General features: G+C 42.7%; 2 protein-coding genes across 4 annotated transcripts in view; both read right to left on the reverse strand.

Moving 5' to 3' along the window:
* The window catches only part of LOC143292311 (QRFP-like peptide receptor), a 7,006-nt gene extending 6,830 nt beyond the window's left edge, over positions 1-176 (reverse strand). The window contains exon 1 of the mRNA XM_076602498.1: positions 130-176. Within this exon, the coding sequence (XP_076458613.1) occupies positions 130-176 (47 nt within the window). The remainder of the gene's footprint in view (positions 1-129) is intronic.
* Positions 177-5,780: 5,604 nt separating this feature from the next.
* LOC143293003 (uncharacterized) lies at positions 5,781-24,109 on the reverse strand. Of its 3 annotated transcripts, none has more exons than XM_076603779.1 (5): positions 23,700-24,104; positions 16,690-19,079; positions 16,129-16,264; positions 10,554-10,685; positions 5,781-8,106 (listed from the first exon to the last, which is right to left on the reverse strand). In XM_076603779.1, the coding sequence occupies exons 2-5, from the start codon at positions 19,063-19,065 to the stop codon at positions 7,865-7,867; spliced, it is 2,886 nt and encodes a 961-aa protein (XP_076459894.1). In that variant the 5' UTR covers positions 19,066-19,079; positions 23,700-24,104; the 3' UTR covers positions 5,781-7,864. The 3 variants fall into 3 exon arrangements, 2 of the variants coding, with proteins under 2 accessions (XP_076459894.1, XP_076459896.1); XR_013056704.1 differs by lacking the exon at positions 5,781-8,106 and adding an exon at positions 14,341-14,678 and having other exon boundaries at positions 10,553-10,685; positions 23,700-24,109; XM_076603781.1 differs by lacking the exons at positions 5,781-8,106; positions 10,554-10,685 and adding an exon at positions 12,498-14,678 and having other exon boundaries at positions 23,700-24,109.
* Positions 24,110-24,554: the final 445 nt, after the last annotated feature.

The raw sequence follows: 24,554 nt of genomic DNA on the forward strand, positions 1-24,554 counted from the left end.
TGTTAGTTGACAGACACTGGGCTGGGAGGGAGATGGAGAGGACGCCCACAGGGAGATAGAAGCGATTACTGATGACTGTTTGCAGTGGTTGATTAATAAAGGTTGGTTCCTCGAAACGACTGTTCGAACGTGTGGCCGGAGGACGTCACGCCGCCATGTTGGCGGTCATCACACATTGGTAACACACTGCTGTCTGTATGTCTGCCTGTCTGTCTGTGTGTCTGTAAGGAGGAGTGCACTGCCCGTGTAGCTAAATATGGTTGTTTGTGTGGACCACCATAATAATAATAACCACAATGGTAATGATGATAAAACCGACAGTGGAGGCCTGGCGAATTATTTTTGTTATTACCATCATTATCATCATTATAGGTAGCAGTCGTGACAGTAGCAGTAGCAGCAGCAGCAGTAGTAGTGGTTAATATCTGGTCAACTCCCTGCTATTAGTATTGGCTAGATTACAGTAGCTACTGTAGTTGTGAAACACGTGCGTGAACATGATAACGTGTTACTCTCTCGTGAATTGTCACAGCACTTGTGGTGTATGTCTTTTTTTTTTCTTTTTTCTTTTTCTTTCTCTCTTTTTAACAAAGCATTGTCTGGGTTGTTTTTAGCCAGTGATTATTGGTCACGGTGTGCGTATGTGTGTATGTGTGTGTGTATGTGTGTGTGTGTGTGTGTGTGTGCGCGCGCGCGCGCGTGTGTGTGTGTGTGTGTCTGTGTGTGTGTCTGTGTGCGCGTGTGTGTGATTCAAACTCTCCCTGCAGACATGAATGCTGATGATTGCAATGATGTACTAAAAACACGTTTGTATTTGTATATTTGCGATGTTTGTTGCAGAACTTCGTGGAAGTGCCTCATTCTCTGCCCTCGCAGCGTGCTTGACCCTGCAGGTATTTTTACAGCATGGGAGAGCAAAGTGCGCAAGTCTCCCTATATAGGGACAGGGAGGAGGTTTGGCCCCAGATGTGAAAAAGTATGGCAGCCCCACAGGCTTTGTGGACACACCATGGTGTCCACAAACCAAGCCCATCATTAATACACTATTGCAGATTTTACAGCAACACAGGTTATAGTGAAGAGATTGTGATGGTCTTCTTCTTCTTCTTTTTTTCGTTTGTTTTTATTAATAAAGGAAATGAAACTGCTGATAACAAGGTATGCATGTGATTTTTCTTTTCTTTTCTTTTCTTTTTTTGTGGGGGAGGGGGAAGGTGGGAGGGTAGAGGGAGGGGGGTATTGTTTGTTTGTTTTGGGGTTGTGGGGAGGGGATGTTTGTGGATGTGGATTGTTGAAATATTTCGAAAAGTTTAATGAAGGACATGGAAAATGCTGTTACTTAATATGCATGTAGTATTCTAGGTTTTGTTGTTGTTTCTTATATGAAGAAAAAAGAAAGCTTTGTGGGGACTCTGTGAAATGGAGTTATTTTGTCTGTTATTTATATTGTTAGGCTTTTTTATGTTAGAAAACAGCCCTGTTAAGCCTTTGAGTGGTTGACATGATAGAGACAGATCATTGGTACACCACTGCATATTTTACAGCAACACAGCTTATCGTAATGTGAGAAGAAGAGCTTTTTGTTCTGTTGTTGTTTTTTGTTTGTTTTTGTTGTTATCTTATTATAAAAAAAAAAAAATTGAAGTTGGTGATGACTGGACATGTAGTTTCTTTTCTTTCTTTTTTTTTCCTTCTTTTTTTTTCAATGAAAAATATGAAAAGTTCTTACGCATGTACGTATGTGTGTATAGGTAAATATCTATATCTATCTATCCATCTCTCTTTATTTATATATATATATATATGTATGTATGCAATATGTTACAGGACAAGACACTCTCCTGAGGATGCCCTCTGCGGAAATTTTTAGAGAAAAAAAAAACAAACAAAAACAGGTCAGTCATTTTACTGGGGTTTTTCAGTATTTTGGTTGTCCTCACCTGAGTCTGTGAAGGACTGCTCTGTCCCCAGCATCTGGAAAATAATTCACTATCTGTCCTATCCCTAAGAAAAAGAACCCAGCCGGACTAAATGATTGCCGTCCTGTTGCCCTGACATCAATAGTGATGAAATGCTTTGAAAAAAATTGTTCTCCGCCATCTTCTTCCACTGAACAGCAGCTTGACTCTCTTCAGTTTGCTTATAAAGCACACAGAAGTACTGGCGATGCTATCCTAACTCTCCTTCATAATGCTTTCCTTCATTTGAATAACACGGGATCTTTTGTTCGTATCCTTTTTGTTGACTTCTCTTCTGCTTTTAACATAATACAACCTCATCTCCTTGCCCTCAAACTGCTAGGCTTGGATGTTGATCCGAAGCTTACTCTTTGGATAGTAAGTTTTCTTCTCAATAGAACTCAGTCCGTCCGCTTTCATTCTGCCCACTCTTCTCTAAACTCTACTTCTACTGGTGCACCTCAAGGTACAGTGCTGTCCCCTGTTCTTTTTACACTGTACACAAATGACTGCAGAGGCACGGAGGAAACTCCTGTCATAAAATATTTTGATGATTCAGCTATTGAAGATCTGTCCAACTCTGATGCTATTTATTTCAGAGAAATTAAAAACTTCTGTTCTTGGTGTGAGGAAAACTGTCTGGATCTCAATGTATTGAAAACAAAAGAAATGTTAATAGATTTTCGGAAAGACCCCTTGCCTGTAGCTAACCTTGTTATTGATGATCAAACAGTGGATAGGGTAAATGAATATAGATATTTAGGGACCATCTTAGACAATAAGCTGACTTTTGACAGAAATGTTGATTCCATTCATAAGAAATGTCAATCTAGAATTTTTTGTTTACAGAAGCTTAGAAATGTTGGTATAAATTCAACTATTCTTCGAAGTTATTATCGATGTTGTATCGAGTCCGTGCTCACAGTTTCATTTAGGTGCTGGTATGGAAGTTTGCGAGTGAAGTGTAAGCGTGTTTTGAACGATGTCATGAGTGTATGCAGTAAAATTGTAGGAGTGAAACAAGCTTGTATGCAAGAGCTGTATGAAAGTCGAGTGGTTAAAAAAAGCAGGCAGATAGCAACTGACGACACCCATATTTTAGCAAAGTATTATGAGCTATTGCCATCAGGACGACGCTACAGAACTTTTAAGTTGAAATCCAGAGCTCTGAAGACTTTTATTCCACGTTCAATCCACCTTTTAAATTCTTGAGAACTCTGTGTGTGTGTGTGTGTGTGTGTGTGTGCGCGCGCGCGCACTCTCATGTAAGGCGTGTGAAAGTCCGTGCATGATAGGTTGTACCTTGTTTTAGTTGTGTGTGTGTGTGTGTGTGTGTGTGTGTGTGTGTGTGTTTACTGAGCTTAAAAACGTGACAATTGGTTATTATGAATGTGCAATATGTAGGATGAATAATGTGCAATATGCAGGATGACTGTACAATGGAATATGTCTAATGCTAACGTCCATATTCTAAATATATTTCTGTTAATAATTATGATATAATAATTAATTGCAATGTTTTTAAAGCGAATATGTGAAATGCTTTTATTTGAGAACATATGTTTATTACTGTTGTTTAATCAAGTAAACTGCGTGTGTGTGTGTGTGTGTGTGGGGGGGGGGGGGGGGTGTTGCGGGTGTGTGCTGATTATCTGGTTGTGATTTTCTACAGTTTATCATTATTCTTATCTTATCTATTATAATCAATGTGCAATATAGTAAGCTATGCTTATCATTATATTCAAAATAATGTTTCTTAATTCTTTCTGTTTTTACATTAAGAATACCAGTTTTAACCTGCAGTGTGTGGATGTATGTATGAAACGGTGTGTGTGATGTTTTTTTACATTTGTGTCTTCGTAATATTCGTAAAAGCTGTTGTTGACTTTTACAGTTATGGTCCCCATGTTGTTTACTTGTCTATGCTGTGATAACGCACCTGGCCAAATTTCTCTAGTTGGAGATAATAAAGTTATTCTTATTCTTATATGGAAAATTATAAATGTATCTGTGTGAAATCATTTCTTTTTTTTTTCAGAGAAAAACAGGTAAGTTAGAAGTGATGACTTAGTGAATTGAGTTAGTTGCGGCTAGTGACCTCCCTTAGTTTATGATGTCCTTTTTGTGTACTTGTGCAGCAGCGTCTTTATCAACAATGTTGTAGGATCTGACAGACAGTTGTTGCAAATTAACATGAAGGGTTTATGCTAATTTTTCTTTTTATGAAGAGTGGAAAGACTCATTCTATCAAATCAAATTAAGAGGCTTCAGTGTAGTGAAGAATTACTGTCTGTTTCAAACTAATATTGATGCTGATCACCCGAAAAGGACAGGGGAAACGCTGTGTTGTCAAGTGTTAGAGAGAAGCAGCATTGTGTGTGCACGTGTCTGTACATGAAACTGACAGACATATTTCATTGTCCATTCAGCAAAAAAGCCCATAGCACTTCCATTGACAATTGTTCAAAACAAATCAAAAGAACACCCTGACGTATGTTTACGCATGTGTCTGTATATGAGAGCAGAGAGACATGCAGAAATAGAAATGATAGACAATCATGCACAGAGAGAGTGTGTGTGCATGTGGCTGTATATGTGTGTGAGAGAGCAGAGAGACATGCGCAAACAGAGAGAAGGGAAAGAGAGTCATGTGCAGAGATAGAGAGAACAGGAGAGACGAACAGGCAAAAGGATAGAAACGTGCAGAATTAGAGGTATTTACACACACACACACACAGAGGGAAGGAGGGAAAGCACTCGCCCAGATGAAGAGAATGGATAACACCAACACACTTCATTCTTAAACAGTCTTTTATTTGCCTTTATGACAACAACATGAATGTGTACCCAATAAAATTATCATAATATAAACACTCTTCTGTGACAAAGTAATGGACCCAAATTATGTAAAACACACACACACACACACTTTTGACTGAACACATTCTAACACCACACTTTTTGACTGAACACATTTTAAAAAATAACTCTGGTAAGTGAAAATGCCACTTCTGGAACATCCCAGTTCACTGGATCATAATGTATACATTTCATAAAAACATCCTCCACAGTCTTAAATTCAAATGGTGCAGTGAAACCAATGCCTCATTCACATCGAGAAAGAGAAACCTTGGTCTGGGACATGTCTCTAAATGTAAAAAAACAACAACAACAAAACATCATGGCCAGACATCATGGACGCTCACATCAATACACAACAATGTCAACAGTCCACAGTCATGACATATGAATGAATAAATAAATAAATAATAAATATTCTCTTCTTTAACACTGAAAACAGCCGGACAATGTAGAGAAGAACATGGCCACATACACAGACTGTCATTGATCAACATGATCAAAACAGTCATGGAGAGTGATGTGGATCAGCTTGATCAACACACACACACACACACACATCAACATGATCATAACACACACACACACAAACACACAGATCAACATGATCATAAAACACACACACACACACACACACAGATCAACATGATCAATGCAGGCAGATCAATGTGATAAAGACAGACACAGATGGATCAGCATATCAATAACCAGCCTCATACATGGATCAAACACATGGAGATCAGCATATCCACATGGACAGACCTGCAGGCTGAGGCAGAGTCACAAAGCCATCACTGTCATTGTCAACTTGCTCCTTTTCATCACCGGGAACAGCTTGAAAAATGCACATTTTCTGAAGGCCGATAAAAAGGACACATCATGTTTGCCATCAGCAACGTGTAATCTGACTCAGTTCATCTGACAAACCAGGAAAGATGTGACAGGTGATGCAACACTTGATTGAACAAAAAAAAAAAAAAAAAAAGAGATGAATTTAATTAAGTGAAGTCACATGCAGACTGTTTGTACACTGAAAAGTGATGTACAAATTGGAGCTGGACTGACAATGCTGTACTGACTGAACAGCACTTTTCCGATGATTCTTCAGAATTCCGCCACACTGAAGAGAAACCACACATCACACACACCCACAGCAACCCGACGGTGTTTCTTCAGTAAATATATGTCACTGCAGCAAAATGCACACTCTGAACAGTACAAGACTGAAATACAGAACCAACTGACAGCAGAACTTATTGACAGACAGCAAGTGCCTGTGCATACTGCTCCATTTCCAAACAGTTCAACGCATGGTCACAACTGACACACAGACCCAGCAAAATATCTTCAGGGATGACAGCTGAATAAAGGTGTCAACAAGAAATGTCAAATGACAAAAAAACATAAACTAAATGACAATACCAACAAGCAATGTAAACATAAAGGAAATAAATCTAACATGTTGACAAGCATCTTTAAATGACAGAAATAGATTGAAAAACCATGATATGTACATCATCAACACCGGTGATTTCAAAAGAGATTCATTCACCATTGTGCAAATGGTGTGAACATTGTATTTAGACACTGTCAATGTGACAGTAACATGGACATGTTCTTCTTTCTTGAAAACAAAGCAATTCAAAAATTTTGATAAATGGTCATTGCACAAACCGTCATGACTTCAAAGACATGGAGTGTGTTCATTTCATGATCAATATTCATAAAAATCATTTATTATGTATATATATATATATACAGAACATGGCATGTTTACAAAAAACAAAACCAGAATAAGCAGCCATCATTTCAATGGCTGAAGCTGAGAATGTGGACACCAAGTCAGCAGCAGATCTATCTCCCTTTATCTCCCTTTGACTCATTTTATTCCCCCCTTGCCTCCCTTTATCCTATGTGGGCTCGATACTTTAATCACCGTGCCTCAACCTGAAAATATGTGAAAGACAGATGGGTGAAACAGACTGATGAGAAAGACAGATGGGTGAAATAGAAATGTGAAACAGAAAAAGATGAACAACTGACTCAAAGAGTTGGCACTGTGGGATCTGGGATCAGCTACATCTGGCAGCACAACGTTTTACTCTTCCTGCAGTCTTTCCTGTCAACATCAACACTGAAAGACATTGGGAAAACCCCTACCCTCTCACCTCCCCCCACCCCACATTACCCTCCCCCATCTCCCCTATCTCCAGCAGAGGTCAGAACACACACCGACAGGTGTCTGTAGAGTAAGCTCCCATGCAACGATGCATTCACTGACAGATGTCTGAAATAGAAAAATCTGCCTCAGACCTCTGTGACCTGACGTGACCAAGCGAGGTCCCATGTTGTACAATAATCACAACCCTGTGCTCTCTGTCCCACCCATTCCCAGCACTGTCACAATATGCGACACGTTAAACATTCACTCGCTGAGCCCCCAGGACATCATCACACAAATCAGGTGTGGACAGAGTTTGACTTGAACCATCAGTTCACTGCAGAAGTTCCTCAAAAAAGAAGAAAAAAAAAAGATCAACATTTAGTTGTTCGTCACCCACCGTTCACAGAAGGTGGTCCCATCAGTTTTTTGTTTTACCACGCTGAACGTCAGGGCGTTCAGGTTCAGAGACAGATCCTCTGCCAAACTTGGTATCAGAGAGTTTACACTGTACTGTGGAGAGCGACTGAGTGTGACTAATCATCAAGTGATCATCACAGCATCAGTCTTTGTGAATGACTTTCCGTCAGCTTTTTCAAGCCACCGCTATTCTCTGCCACACACAAACATACACACGCAAACATGCACACAGTACACACATGTGAGATTTTCAAAGAGCCAGTCTGGTACAGAGCACTTACTCAGTGTCCACATTGACCGCAGGAGTGTCACTGACTTGACGTTTATAGGAACTTTCTTCTCCCATGTTAGAAGCTCTATGTAAACGTTCTGTTGCCATAGCTATTGCCCAAACATTTCTTTCTGTTCTTTTCTTCCTGATGTGTTTTTTCATGAGCTGCAGCAGGTAATACTACAGCAGCTCTCCTCAAACCATCTCCTTCTCAAACAGAGGAACCTTTTTCTGTCGGTTGTCTCGTCGGATCAGCACTTCCGCTCCCAGGTAACCCACCAGGACCAGGACAGCGGTGGCAATCATGATGTAGATCTTGACAGCCATGCAGAAGAAAGGGGCGTAAGCCATGCTGAAGGCGCCGCCCAGCCCCTGTGCCACTCGCAGCCCTGTGAAGGCTTCTTCGTAGTGATCAGGGAACACAGAGCCACACAGGCCTGAAACACCCATCACAGTCACTTTATTATCTCAGTAACTGAGTAAGAAAACTTGTGTGTAGTGAAGAGTGTGTGTGTGTGTGTGTGTGTGTGTGTGTGTGTGTGTGTATCTAGAGAGAGAGAGAGATGGATAGATAGATGGAGAGACAGAGACAGAGAGAGATCACAAGCAGAATAGTGAAATTCGGTACACTACATATACAACAAAACGCAACTGAGTCATAGCAAAGCAAGCCTGATACAAACATCACCTTTCCACAACTCAAAACAACAACAACAGCACACACACCACACAACCATTAAATTTCCTAAATCAAGAAATTTCCATCTCCGTTTCCCTCTTTTCTCTCTTGCTGTCTCTCATCTCATCTCATCTATCCCTTGACCCGTGGGTGGGTCGTTGGGGCACCATGGATGACTGCCTGGTCAGCTCGCGCCACCTGCCTCGGTCCTCAGCGGCCCTTTGAGTTGTGGCAAATGGCAGGCCCGTCCACTCTTTGATGTTGTCCTCCCACCGCTTTCTCTGTCTGCCTCTCTTCCTCCTTCCTTGTACGGTACCCTGCAGGATGGTCTTGGCTAGGCCGTCTGATCGTGTGACGTGTCCATACCAGCGGAGCTTGCGTTCCTTCACTGTGGTTAGCAGGTCTTTGAATGGGCCAATGGCGTTTTGGACTCTTCTTTTCACTTCCTCATTTGTGATGTGGTCTTGCTGTCTCTAACATTCACATATGCACACACACAGGCACACACACATAGGCAACCATCATGACATCACCTTTCTGTGCCACACCTCACACTGTGTGAACATCAACACTGAAAGACATTGGGAAAACCCACCCCCTCTCCTTTACTTCACAAATTGATTCTTTCACTTTAAAGGCAAGGGCTGAATGGAAAAAAACACATTTTTGTTGCTAATCTATTATCCTTGTTAATACAGAAATTGTCTTGTCGTGTCTTATGTTGCACAAAATATCCTCCCTTCCATTTGTTCTCCTTGATCTCTGTGTTGCAACTACATTGACGCAATGAGCTGAGCAGTCACTATACTTCTACTACACTATACTACATGTTCATATTCAACTGGATGATGTAAGGCGCTTTGAGCAGCATTAGTACTGGATATCGCACCATAGAAAAATTATGTATTATCATAATTATTCTTCTCTGTGTGGTTCATGTTACATCTGAAGCAGTGTGTCAGGCAGTTACAACTCTGTGTCCTGTGCATTGTGTTACAACCAATCTAAGCAGTGTTTTCAGCAGATACTGACAATAAGTCTGGATATTCCATCCATTATTTCCTTCAAAGACACAGCTGAAATCATTATGGACTTGCATGTTTAATCTACATCTTTTCAAAAACACCTAATCAGGATTATTCTTATGCAAAGTTGTAATTTATATTTTCATTTGATGGACGGTTTCACTCATTCCTACCTGAACAATCTGTACTGAAAGCACAGCTCAGATGCTCTTTGTGAATTTTAGAGTTGTCCCCCTTGTGTTCATATTGTACCTCAGATCACAGGCTGAAGTTACCATGATAAGTATCTTTGTGATTGAATTTTGCACAATGATGATGCACTGGATACTCTCCATTTCAGCTACTGGTAAATTAAGATTTATATTAATTTTAATGACTTTTTTCTTCCTTTTTTTATTTTTTATTTTTTTAACTTTTAACACCAAAGACTAAAAATTCTAAAATTGTGGCATCAACATCCCGAACAAAAGGCACAGTATTCTGACTACTGGCTTATGCCCCTTGCATCAATCAACATTTAATTGATTGAGCCATGATTTCAGTCAACAAAAGTCCTTTTAGAATCAGGTTGTTTTTTTCCAATTCAATATTTTACTTTAAAATTCTAATTCAGGTGGACCATTTCACCTCTATGCTTTTATCACTAGCCAGACACCATATTTTTTAATATCAATATTGAATAATACAGAGACACAAAATTAAAAACTTTTTACAGATGTGGGCCATTAAAAAAAAAAAAAAAAAAAAAAGATTTAGAAAAAGGATGTCTTTCATATAAATTCCTACAAACTTTAAACATGTGTATGAACCTGTCCGAGGATGTTCCCCCAGAAACTTTTTCTAATCCTGATGGATATCAATATATTTTTTTTTTATTTGAACTGAATTTTACATGGAACTGAAACAGATATGAATAAATAGATCTTTTTAGATCATTTTCTATATTTTAAACTTGATTAAAAATTTCAGATGGACTAAGCAAGATGTGGATGAAGTGGTCTTTTTTCGATGTTATTTCAACTGACCATTTAACATTGTCATGGTTTCTCTCTGCCTGGTTATAACAACCAGTGGGTGTTCAGCCTGTAACGTCTATGTGGTCAGCTGGGATATGAGCAACAAGATTTGATTTGATTTGTAGGAAACCTGGCAGCTAGCAATGTAGTGGCCGATCACTCACCATTGGCATTGACGTTCCAGATGCCGTCCGTCAGACCCAGCAGAGTGGTGATGACGAACAGTGGCAGCACGGAGTCCGGGTGGGGTTGCCACATCCTCATGAACACCAACACACCCACGTTCAGCAGAGTGGCTGCACACGACAACAAGACCACCATCACCATCACTGTGCATGCAGCCAGGCGCCGTCAATGGGTTGGCTGACCTCAGGATTCCGGACTTCACGAGGACACAGCGACTTGGCGAACATCTCAAAGACAGGTCCCAGACGTTCATGCCCTGTGTCCTTGGGGCGATTCGCATAATTATCATTTATTGATAAACACTTCATCTTTTCTGTTTTAAACCCAGCATCAAGTTCAAATGAAATCAAAGGGATTGAAAGTTATTTTTTCAGCATTCATCTCAAATGATGCCATAAATGCTGGTAGTCCCAAGAAATGAACCATTACTTTGACAGGGTTTTCAGAATATAAATACAACTTTTCTGACAGGGAGAGTCAATTTAAGAAAGCAAACTTCCTCCAGTATTCAGTGACTGCAACCTTAACTCACTCCAACATGCTGTTTGCAGCAATGACAACATTATTCTTTTTAGTTTCCTTCATGTCCTTTTTTTTTTTTTTAATTATTGAATGTACTTTGAGGTCTTTCACTTGTTCCTCTTTAGTTTGATGACTCTAAGAACAAGACATCATGGTCACATGCTGTTTCAGGACAGTGCTACTACTCCAACTACCATAGTACTGGAACAGAATTTTGCTTTGGTGTCATCCAGACAGGGAATCACTCATCAAGTTCACCACACACACTGTTATCCTTGAGCGAACAGACAGGGCAGACTACAGAGGGCGTGTGGAGAGTCAGCTTCAAGGTCATGGCTATACATGGTACCAGGCTGGAATTGGAATGATCCTCACCCCAACATCCCCCCCCCCCCAACCCCACTCCCCACCCAGGGACACAAGCTGATTGAAGGAGAGCAGAGGGAAATAAGCCGTCACTCGCTTTGAAGCTCTGGGAATGTGGCGGTATCTTAGGATTTTTTGTGTTCACCATGTGTGTGTGTGTGTGGGGGGGGGGGGGGAGAAGGCCGGGGAGGGTGGGGGTGGGGGAGGTGTGTGTGCTATCGCAGGTCTGTAATTTTCTTTGCAATTCTCTTCATGGTGTGTCCACAAAATGTAAATGTGATCATGGTGTGTGTCATGTCATGTCATGACTTCAGCGTGTCAGCCAGGGGTTCAGTGAAGGCATCAGGTGCAGTTGGGGGGAGAAAGCCAGGGTCTGCTTTGCCAGGGGTCAAGGTCACATGCTCTCTCCATCCTCCCCACCACTTTTCACACACACACCACACCACTCCTCCCACTCACCCCGGCAGACGTACCAACTGCCGTTTACAGACACACCTCACGCTCACTCTCTCCATCGTTCATCCACACAGTCTCTCAGAAACGGACTCTCCACATACCAATATGATATATGATATCTGGCTCCACCCAAAAATATTACTGACACCGCTCATTTGAAATCAATTTTTGACACCCCAAAATATTCTTGGGCGATCTTTTTTTATAATTGCATTCCAATACAAATAGAAATGATGGAAACAATTGCAATACTGTTCTGTGTTTTTTTTTTCCTTAATATTTCACAGAGCAGCATATAAGAATTACGAATACTTTTTTTTTTTTTTTTTTTTTAGTGGTGTAGAAAAGCACAAACAGATTGTTTTAAACCTCTTCTGAATGAACCTGAGCAATAAGTTGAGAACAAATGAGCTCACATAGGATGCAGTGTCAGTAATTTGGGCAACAGAATGGACCACATGGAAATAGAAGAGCAACTTGAAACCTATACTGTTCTGATCCAACTTCAATGTCATCTGGGCATCTGCACTTCTCAGTGATGAACACTTTGTGTGTGTGTGTGTGTGTGTGCGTGTGTGGTATGTGTGTGTGTGTGTGTGTGTGTGTGTGTGTGTGTTGGTGCCTGGTGCATGTATAGACATTTATTGCACATTACTGAGTGCACATGCATTCATGCATGTTCCTCTGTGTGTGGATGTGTATGTGTGTGTGTGCATGTGAGTGCGTGTGTGCGTGTGTGTGTGTGTGTGTGTACACTGTTGTATATGCCAGTATGTTTATGCATGCAGAGCTAATCCAAATGGATAGAAATTGATAATGATAAATGCATACGGCAATCAAATTATATGAGTCGTTGAAACCAAGAAAAATAAACTAAACATAGGAAGTCAGCTCTGACATATAAATGAAATTATGGAAATAACCAAATTCATGAATAAAGAAGAAAAAAAAAACTTAAGTAAAAAGGAAGAACTTCTTTCTGAATACAGGAATATGAATGAATAATCTGCTAGGAAATAATATAAATTGACATAAAAAAAAATCAGAAACATAATAAATCAATGAAGAAAAGTACTGATGAAAAACCAGATTCCTACTCCTTCCCCTGTCCCCAGCAGTTAAGGAGAAGTGCAAATGCCCAGACCGAGCGATATGACAAAGGGGACACATGCTGATCCCGTACTTGTGAAGAATCCACACACAACACAAGAGGAGAAGACAGCAGAGAACAGACAGATACATGTGCAAACATGGCCGCTTCAAAACAGGTATAACTTCGTTCTGTTTGTTGGGCTTTTTTTTTTTCTTTTTTTCTTTTTCCCTTCTTTGCTTTGTTTTAAATCAGTGAGGCAGCTCTGAACTGCACCGAGCTTTATTAATATTGAAAACTTTTATGGAAATATTCTTGTCAACAATTTCAAAATCTTTATCAAGGTACACACCAAATGATAGTATTCTTTAACTTATTAGCCCTGATTCCTAACCTTTCTGACTCATTCTGTTTCATTGTTTGAACCAAAGTGGCCAGTTTCACTCTTGGATTGTAAAATTTGCAAACTGGTGTAAAATGGTATCTTCACCACAACACATTAACAGATGTTGCCACGAAGTTTTTGCTTGAATTCTTTTTTTTTTTTTTTTAATTCTGTTTTGTTGAAAACTACACAAATGCAGATTGCATGACAGCACCATTCCCAACTCATCTTCCTGCCTGTTTTGAAGCTTTAAACATATCACCATAGAACATTCCTACACGTCTACCATCATCATCAATAGCAAGTGAGATCACAGCCGGTATCAATATCTCAAAAAAATTGTTGCTGTGAAAATCATTCTTTGCTCACATATTGCATTTCATGCTTCTTTGTTAGGCAAGATTATCTGGAAAAGAAAATCTGGACTTTTTCCACAGACAATTATTTTTCTTTTCAAGGAATGAAAGAAGAGTGTGGACTGTCTTATCAAAAGTTTATATATGATCAGTTTATAATCACTTCAAATATATCATTTTTTTAATAATACAAACTGTGATCTTCACTTTTTGTACTTCAATGGTAAAGGGTTCGCTTCAAGGATAACGGACAACTTGTGAGTGATTCCATGGGCGACAGTGATCATGTAAAATATCTCCCTGTACTGAGCTCAAAGACAGACTGACAACCAGGCCTTGAGAGATGGACACAGGGTATGAACAGCCTTGAAACCCACGGGTTAAATACCCATGATGGTGGTCATTACTAATTTCGCAGGTGTCACCGTGTCCTCGTGTTGGGGGCGTGAGGTCAGCCAAGCCAGTCACTGGGCAGACACCTGCACCAGCAGAACAATCAGGCAGACATGTACATATCAGGGGGCGGAACTCTCTGCCTGCCGGACTTACCTCCCCGTCAATGCCGGCAGAGGTTTCCGCATAATACTCACCACCAGAGGGTGGGTCATGTGACGACAACACTTTATTTTGTGCCCCTTGGCTCCTGCTGCTTAGTGATGTGTGGAGGATGGGGGTCACTCCTGAGTGGTTTACTTCATGGCAGACCTACGGCTGCTGTGCTCAGGTCCCCATAAAGCGGGGCCACTGGTCACACAGGTCTGTGCTTCTGGCCCTAGGCTGGAGAAGGGGGGCACCCCCGCCTCATCTTCAATCTTCTGAAGCCATCCCCAACTCTTCCTCCGGCACTGCAGCAACTTCCCTGGACTGGAGCAGGGGTCTTCAGAGTCTTCAGTGCCGCTTTAGACCAATACTTTGATTTTTTCAAGGACTGAAATTAGAAATTAACAAAAAACCTGCTTCAGCAAGAGGTGGTGTTTGGCGAAGGTCGCGACCTTGGGGAGCTAACGGAAGGCTAGAGGTCAGAGAGAGGTGGTGGAGAGGGCAGAGGGGGTGAGGAGCTGACGGCAATGGGCGATGCCAGCAGTCTTTAACGTCGGCTGATTGGTCTGACGTCACTGTGTGCACAGAGCTGCCTCCTCAACCATTAGTTAAACCCAGGGCCTCCTCAACCAGTGACTTACTAACTGCATCTGTCACACTTCACTCAATGAAACCATTTAATACCTTCACAGATTTTCTCTCCACCTACATTCCTTTCTCTCCTCCCAGTAACACGGCACACAGTGACTGATCCTAGTGAATACAGAGTGCCAGTTAGCCTGACACAACCCTTCCTTTCATTTCCAAAATACCATGAGTTTGCACTACTGTTACTCTGTCAGTTACATTACACTATCTAGACTATTCAAACACAGCAGATATATATTTCACTTGACTATTTTTTACAAATCATATATCTTTCAAAGCAGTTTCTGCTGGATTTCTCATCCGAAAACACAAGTCACTAACTGTGACCATTGTTGAAATTTATTGTTACAGGAAAAAAAAGGAAATAAAAAGAAACATATGCATGGACCTACAATAACATCCCCAAACTATCCTTCCAAACCAAAAAGGGTGATGCTGACAGGGAAGTTATTTGAATCATGTCAACATATAGGAATGCAATCTCACCAAACAATGTGCATAATGGCAAATTCATGATGGTATTCATACAGTTGTCAAAACAAATTTATCTCATGTTCATGTAAGATGAATGACAATCAAATGGAAAGATGTTATGAGTGGGTTCAGTTGCAACACTAAATGACATCTTCATGATCCATGATGATGATTCCAAAGGAGTCAGGGCAGACAACCAGCATGATGATTTCAAACTGTAGCAGGGGAGAGAATCAACAATTAACATGATGACATCAAACTGAATGAGAGAATGAATGTGGGTCAGTCTGATGTACATGGTCAAACATCATGATGACAATACTCAGCAGTACCGTGTGTGTGTGTGTGTGTGTGTGTGTGTGTGTGTGGAATGCATGCATGTACGCAAGTGCATGCATGCAAGCCAATGTTCAAACTGTGTATATGTGCCCCTGGGTATTTTATAGATAACTGTGTTTGTGTGTGCACATGTGTGTGTGCACACACCCATATGAATAGAGCATTGTGATGTTTTTTGCTAGTATTTGTTAATGCATCTTTTAATCTTTTTAATGTCATTATAAAGCATATTGTGCTCTGTGGAATGATAAAAATGATAATAATAACACATGGAGGTGAAGACAGACGGTGATATATTGCAACGGATGAATGAACCGATAACAGCCAAGATATTAATTAAGTGATTTCTGGGGTAGGGGTAGGGGGAGGTAACTCACCTATGCCGATGAAGAAGCCGCGCCCGATGCGAGGCACCAGGGCCTGAGTCAGGTAGGACCCAAGACTGCAGCAGACACCGTAGCCAATCATGGAGTAGCCCACCAGCCACACCCCTACAGGGCAGGTCACGTAGGCCTGCAACACATTGCAACAATACATGCACAGCTCTGTGAGAACAGTCACCGACAGAACTTCTTCTTTCAGTACTGAAAGCATAACAACAATTGTTTTTATTCTACGAATATAATTTATATGATGAATTCATATCATAAATGAAAGAACTTGGAATGAGTGAAAAAAAACAACTCTATGCATCCAGTTAATCACTGAATTACATGGTTTGCTTCAGCTGCAAACACTGTCATGATTTAGAACAGTCTCATTTCAAATCAAAGCTGCATTCATTTTTTTGCTTTGAAAAATATCAATAGTGTAACAACACTGTGAGCATAATAATTTCATATATATAACCTTTTTACTTTTAAAACAAGTATAGAGTCTTTTTATAATTTCAAAATGGGATTGACACGAAGCAGAAAGGGAAGCAGTGTGTGACTCACCATCATCACCTCGGAGCACACAAAGCTGAACTGCATGCTGCTGTAGAGTAGCAGGGGCAGCATCAGCAGGAACTTGGCGTTGCGGGAGAACTTGACCAGCGACAGGATCTGGTGCTTGATGCTGTGCCAGGGGGAGGTGGTGGAGGAGGAGCGGAAGGGGCGGGGGGAGAGGGGCTCCAGCAGGAAGACGGCCATCAGGATGGCGCACACCACCAGGAACATGAAGATGCCGAACAGCAGATACACCGTGCGTGCCGGCACCATTGATGACTCCTGGTTCACCACAAAGTGGTGACAGTACTCAGCGCCGCACAGGTGGTAGTGAGACTCTGTGCTGGGATCAAACGACTGAAAGCCAACCGCAGCATCAGTGTTGTTCCCATCCATCAACCCTGCTTCGGAAGAAAGGTTGAGTGGGGTGGCGGTGGAGGTGGCTTCAGAGCTGTTGACCAGGATGGGTGCACTCCCTTCAACCCCACTTGCAAATGTCAGTACAAGGGAGGCAATCAGGTTGCCGACGATGAGGTTGCTCTGATAAATGAGACAGAAAAACCCAAAGTACTTGTCAGAAACACGTTGGTAAGACTTCTGCTTGTAGTCAGCCTCTCCGTGGGCCAAAAGCACGATGTAGGTAGACATGGCATTCCAGATGAGCGCCATGCTGGCCCCGCCCCCCAGGGAGGCCGGCAGCATCAGCCACAGCACGGGGTACAGGTTGGCCGCCACATACATCAGCTGCAGCACCAGACCCAGGATGACACAGGCCTTGACCCCCTGACCCTGCACCATGACGGGACTCAGCAGACTGCCCAGAGTGTAGGAGGCAAACATGACGGCCAGACAGATGATGCCCACACCCCCCTCCTGGTTCAGACTGCTCTGCAGGTTCCGCGTGGTGTTGATGGAGATGAGGAGGAGCGTGACTAACAGTGCCATATACAGCACATTGCGTGTGTGACATCCGCTGGCTACGGCTGCCTGACCCCCCTTCTTCTCTGAACTGAACGCGCCCAGGTCATGAGGCGGCTGCTGTTTCCCTGGCAACAGTGATGAGGAAAAAGCGTTCCCCAGTGACATCATGGACCCGAACTCCATGTCAGCACGCACATAGGATAGAGCCTTGCGGCAAGCACTGCCCAGATTGCTGACAGAGGCGGCGGTGAGGTTGAGGAAGCTGCTGCGTTCATGCAGGTTGTGCATGGTGTTGGCACGCAGGTTGCTGAGAGCATGGACGCGAAGACTGTTCAGGGTGCTGGACCGGCCTTGCTTCAGCAGCTTGTAGTGGTGCAGACTCTCCGTGCTCTGCAGCCAGTTCCTCTCCTCCTCTTCCAGGGGCTGTGTGAGAGGGGTGTACACCGGCTGATCCAGCACCTCGATCCTGATGTCCACCACCTCCTGAGGATGCTGCTCAGCCAGGTGATTCACCAAGTTCTCCAGGGCGCTGCCTTCCGGCAGCGAAACCAATGCTTTGTTTTCTGGGTCTTCATCCTCATCTTCTTTGTCTGCCATCGCTCCGCTGTCTTCCTCAGGAACACTGATCTCCCATTCCTTCATCGCACATCTTGCCTCAACTGCTGTGTCCTGTTCCGTGACAGAGTCCTCCGATGACCAGTTCATCAGTTCTTTTCTGGACTCAGTGCAGAAAGCCTCATTACTGTAGAAGTTGGACGCCAAGTCAGAACTATCAGCATGCTGAATGTCGGAGCCGTCAGTCGATCTGAGGTCTGCATCTTTAGCAGGAAGCAGAAAAGTGCTGCTGTCAGCACTAGTGACGGTGTCAGTGTAGTCGCTGTTCATGTAAATGTCAGAGGAGTCGGATGTGTAACCTCTGCTTTCCAGCAGGCTGTCCACACTGTCAGTGCGAGTGTCCACCTGCAGAACGTTCTTTGTGCAGAAAGAGGGGCTGGGCTGAGCATTGTCAACCAGGCCGTAACCACACCCCTCACTCACTGGGATCACCTCAAAGGTCTTGCCAACTTCACCGCAAAGGTCACCGCAGGTGTTCTGAGACCCACAATCTGTGGTGATGTTTCCAGAGGCAGTGAGCATGGTGACGGGGATGGTGTCGATGGAGGAGAAGGGGGTAAAGGGGGAGTGGAGGGAGGACAGGACGTTGTCTGGGGACAGGCAGGGGTCAGGAGGGATGAAGGTGGTGGTGTTCATGAGGAGGGCATCGTGACCTGACGACTTGTCACAGCCAGTGTCTTTGCTGGGGAACACGGGGGACTGGGAGGTGGGACTGATCACTGCTGACCCTGACTGTGACCCCAGAGAGGTCTGCGGCAGCTGATCTATGGGGAGCAGGAAGGGCGGGGAATATGCTGCAGGGGGCGCCATCTCTGCCTGCTCTCCTGTGGCGATCGTTAGCTGAACCATGGCTGTCGTTGTAGCTGAAAAGAAAAACGTCAGTGGAAGACATCAAACAATGTTATCAACATGGTGTCAGGCATCTGGATGGGCTGTATTGGTATGTAGTGGCAGCTTGGTGTGTCAAATATAGTGGGGGAAATAGAAGGAAATAATCATAATAATGCAGTGCATTGCACATATGATTAGAATACTTCTGTTTTTATGTCTCTGTGTATGCATATGTATGTATGTATGTATGTATGTGTGTGTGTCTATGTATGTATGTATGTATATGTAATTATGTGTGTATCAATGTGTGTATTCATGTATGTATGTACGTACATATGTATGTACGTACATGTTTCTGTCTGTCTATGCATGCAAGTCTATCTTTCTGTCTATTTATGCATCAAAGTTTCCAGCCTTAAAAAATATTGAAATGATGCATGCAAGATATAGTTTATATAAACCTTTTTCATTTTGTAATAAATCATCAAAAAAACAACAACAAAAAACAAAAACAACAACAACAAAAAACAACCACCAATAAACAATCACTTAAAGCTAAAATACCTTTTGTTTGACAGAAACTATCACTTATTGTGTAAACTCTTACAAATGAAAAATCATTCATAATGATAGGAAGTGAATAGCATATGAATAATTCAATGTCCAAATTATCTGTAATATAAACTAGATACTTTGGGCGTATTCTCAACAAAATGGACCTGACACTTGGAGTATAACAGTAATTAATCATTTTCTATCAAAAAGACATACTTGATACATCAAAATTTAAGTGATTTGCTGTGCAGCTACAAGAAATTGGATGCACTAATTGAGTATAAATTCTTATCCTTCTGTTAACATAATGATTAACTTGCAAATATTTGGAACAATTGGGACCGAATGTACTTGACGCTTCAGTATCATGCGTGCATTCCACAGAGTTAATATGATGTATCTATGGCAGGGTTTGATGAGCCCTATCTTGGATAACAGCGCAGTTTTAACAATTAAGGTGCGCAAATATATCAAAGATTCGTCAATTAACACATTCTTTAATATAACAACTGCATGATTTGAATATTTTGGAAACTGCACGTAGGTAGGGGAAAGAAATGATGAAACTTGTACAAATACGGACTCGTATGGATTGACCAGTTTGAAGACAGATCAAACTTCTGGTGACACTCTTGTCCCCACAGTAACCCCCCTCCCAAGCATTCGCATTTGACTTGCTTCTCCCACGCAAGACACTTGTTTATTTGTACCGACTGTTCTGCAAACGAAATTTCGTTTTCCACACGAAATTTAAACGGGTCCGTTTCAATGCTTTCATCCTCATCATTCGCAATCAACTCCGTTCAGGCAAGACGCGAGGTTAAAGTAACGGGACTTCGAATGCGCGAGAGCGAATCGACCGATCGAGGACAGAAACCTGGCGGGTCACGCGCTGCTCCCTGATTCGTTCTCGCCGGAGGTCATGTCACAGGAACGCCCCACGTGACGAGCAGGGAGAACAGGTCGTGTTCCGTGCGTTCGCCATTAAAACAGTTTCGGTTTTTTGGGACGAGTTTTCAACCAGCCCACCACCTCCATGTTTTCCGACTACCCGGCTGTGAAATGCTGTAAGCGTTTGGGACGTTTCCTGGTGTGAGTATCGAGTCGAACAGTACAGAATGAATAAAGGATGTCACTGCCATGTGTGCTTTACTCGACCCATTGCCAGGAAGAATTACATAATCGGGAAAATCCATTGATTACTATTTCAAGAAACTCGGTCATGGAAATGTGACGTAAGTGTCAAAGGTGGGAAAGTAAGGAAGAGACGCGTGGCAACACGTGCGCGCGTGTGTAAAAACAACCAACTCTGTTGTCGGTGGTTTCAGTACCTCCTTTGCGGCCAAGTCATACAGAGCAGTGTGTGTTGACAAAACCAGCAGAGAACTAAGTTTCAGGACAACGCTATAGGATGAAGTAGAGTATCAAGGTTAGCAACAAAGACAGAATATATGGTGACGAGTTGAGGTGTCCGTCCCACCTTTGCCGCGGAAAGCGCGACAAGAGCAGCCGCTGTCAGCACGATCCGCGTGAATGACTCCATGGGGTCAGGAAAGGGTCACGGGACGATGACCCAAAGTGACCACTGAAGTCCGAAAACTAATCACCATGTGTGTGTGTGTGTGTGTGTGTGTGTGTGTGTGTGTGTTTCCAGTGCACGCGTGCGTGGATGCGCACAAGTTCGCGGGTGAATGTGGCCCATTTTTATTTACTTCAATACGGCCTTCTGTATTATCTTTCAATTATATTCAAATGTATTTCCGCATTCGTTTATTTTATTTATTTTTTTTTATTTCTTTCTTTTAAATTTTTTTTTTTTTTTAATGTTTTCCAATGCACTCGGTTGATGCCTTGAAGGTCAGGCCTCTACATCTTTTTTCCTTCTTTTGAAGCAGATGTGGTGTAGAGTTTATGGATCAGACCATACACTGACACCTAAAATGTTTAACTGTCATCACGCATGGACAGTGAGAAAGCAGATAGTGTCAGAGTCACTGTCAGCAATAAGCACTTTCAACAAAACCTACTCACAGAAAATCGTTTGCAACATGCTGAACGCATGAAATGTGCTTTTTTCTCCCACCAGTTTATGGATGGAGAAGCATGAATTATGTATTTTATTCCAACCCCAACATTCCTTGTGACCACGGTACACTTGGTAATAAAGACATCATTCTATTCTATTTTAAATGGAATAAACTCACAAAGGCTTGTTCACACCCTGCCCTCACAAAACAGAAGAATAAGTTAGTCCAGGAAACAAAGTGCAAAAATGGGTGTGGGGAAGTAAATCATACATTTTCACAGCATGGTAAAAAGACCAAATGATGAACAAAAATTATAGAAAAAAAAACAATGTAGAGAGAATGAGATTCTGCATCTTGTTTTCCATCAAAGCCACTTTCTTTCACCCCCTCCATATCTATTTTTAAGCGGGGGTTTAGTCAGCAAAACATCGATTTTTTTTCCCCAGTGAAATAAATCAATAAAAGCAATTAAGTAAGCAACATTTTTTTTCGTTTTTCTTTCTTTTTTTTAAAAATTGTATGCCATGCAATAAGCTAGCAAAACGACAAAGAATTTCAACTCCCTCCTAAAAAAACACCATGTGTGTGTGTGTGTGTGTGTCCTATAAAATGACCACGAGGTTGAAAGAGGAAAGGGAGTGTTTGAGCAGCCTTCTCATAAGTGTCAGGTTTAATGTCAGCACAAGAAACCAGTCACGCCCGGTTGACGCCACTGGTCGCTCCCTCACGCGCTGCAGCACGCCCAAGCCACGCGCACCCCACCACCACCCAGCCCCGGGCATGAGGTCACTCCACCACTCCGGCAACATCCAGCCAGAACTGGTTATAACTGGGTCAGCCCCCACGTTCACCGCCCCGCCCGCCCGCCCTGGTTGGCTTTACCGCGGGCAGCGCACCCCAGCGGGCGGCGACTGAAGCAGCTGCTGATTGATGCGGGGTTCCAGTTAAAACCGGATGGTATGCTGGTTGCAAGCCTCTTATCTCTGTCGGGGAGTGGTATTTATTCCTTAGAAACCAAACCCAGTCCTCACATGCATCCATGCTGGTCTTAAGAGAGAAAAAAAATCCACCCTGAATGGTACTTGTTTCAGCTGTCACACTGTGTGCACGTTTGCAGTGCAGATGTAAACAAAAGGGAGGTAATTGCGTCGTCTGCTACAACGCATGCAAGAACAAAGTCGATCAATACTTGACGAAACCAACTCGTGTTTATATGCACAGAAGCCTGCCTAGGCTTTCTCCGACACTCCGTTACCTCACAAAAGAATCCTGTATTATCAATAATCAACGACATCTCATCAGCACCACGAAAGAAGCAGCTGCGTAACATGTTTTGCAGGAAAGCATCGGAGCAACGACGCTGTCCTGCTCGCAGCTGTCAGTTTACCTCGATCACTTTTACGTCTGTGACTGATCATATCCAAATATCACAAAGAGTAGAAAACAGAAAGGCAGTTTAGGATGGATATAATACGTTTTATGCGTGTGTGTGCGCGCGTGTCGTTCAGTAGTCGTACAGATAGATTGCACCCTCGTTTATGGTAAATAGATCTTGGGTTGCATATATTCCCAATATTTTTTATGTTGTGTCCACTTATCACCGTGACAGCGAAATGTTATTTTCCTCCTCTCGGTGGGGAGAAAAAACGTGCTGACTGTGGAGCAGTATGTGATTTTGATGCTGTTGACAGAGCAACACAACAGCAACATGCAATGACTGAATGAAACAGAAAAACCACCCCGACTCTCCCAGCACTTCACGTTCAACGACACTGTTCAGTGTGTGGCCCATTGTCGGCCACTCACATTTGTCTTCATTTTTGTTTGACGTATGTTCATTCAAAAACAAGAGCAATCTGTCAACACTGGTTTTTGATTCAACTATGCTGCATCGCGGGACAAACGGTTCTAATGTAACGCAGGAGTCATCTAAGAGAGAAGTACAAAGTGAAGAATCTTTCAGAGTGGGGAAAAAAAGTGAGGAGTCTTTCTATGAGAGAAAAAGAAAGTGAACACAGTGTGAATCATTGAAGAAAATGATGTACACAACCATTTATTATCACCACTCACCTCAGCGCCTCCGGTATAAGCCGATGTACCAGCAACAGAACAAACTGAAAGCTGGATGGGAAACCGATCCAACAAGGCACAAGTACACGTGATATTGTGCTTCCGACGCGGCAACTCGAGAATGTGTGTGCGAATTTTGGGCTGGCAGTCATTTTTATTTCCGATCTACAAAGGAGATGAGTTGGGTCCACGGTTGTCAGGGAGGCCAGTTCTGGAAAACCCCGCCAGCGCAGCTGATCGGCCAACGCTTGCTGTGGCACACCCCCTTCCTCTCTCACATGGACTCGTCCGGATCGAACGTGCGCCTGCGCGTGGGAAGCCAATGAGGAAAGAATTTAGGAGCGTCACTGCGTCACCACTGCGCGTGCGGTGTATTTGAAATGAGACGGTGGGCTGGCTAGAACAAGTACGCGCTGCACCGAGACACACACACGCACTTTCTTGGTGTGGAGAGGGAAGTGAGGGTGGGGTCCCTAATTAACACCCACTCATGGTTTTGGGGTTGTTGTTTTTTCTCTCAAAGTTTACACTTTCTGTGTTTAATCGATCTCTCTGTTTCATGTGGCCTTTGGCTTTCACACACACACACACTGACACACACACACACACACACACACACACACACACACACACACACACACACACGACACACATACACACACACACACACACACACACACACACCACACACACACACACACACACACACACACACACACACACACACACACAAGATGATAAAAATTCCTGTCTTAAAGAAATTTGATCATCAACCCTCCATCTTTGGAAGTGTGTTGAAAACACGTGTGCTTTGTGTACATGCTCTCTCTCTCTCTGTCTCTGTCTCTCTCTCAC

The sequence above is a fragment of the Babylonia areolata genome, chromosome 18 (assembly GCF_041734735.1).
Source record: "Babylonia areolata isolate BAREFJ2019XMU chromosome 18, ASM4173473v1, whole genome shotgun sequence".
Taxonomy (NCBI): Eukaryota; Metazoa; Mollusca; class Gastropoda; order Neogastropoda; family Buccinidae; genus Babylonia; species Babylonia areolata.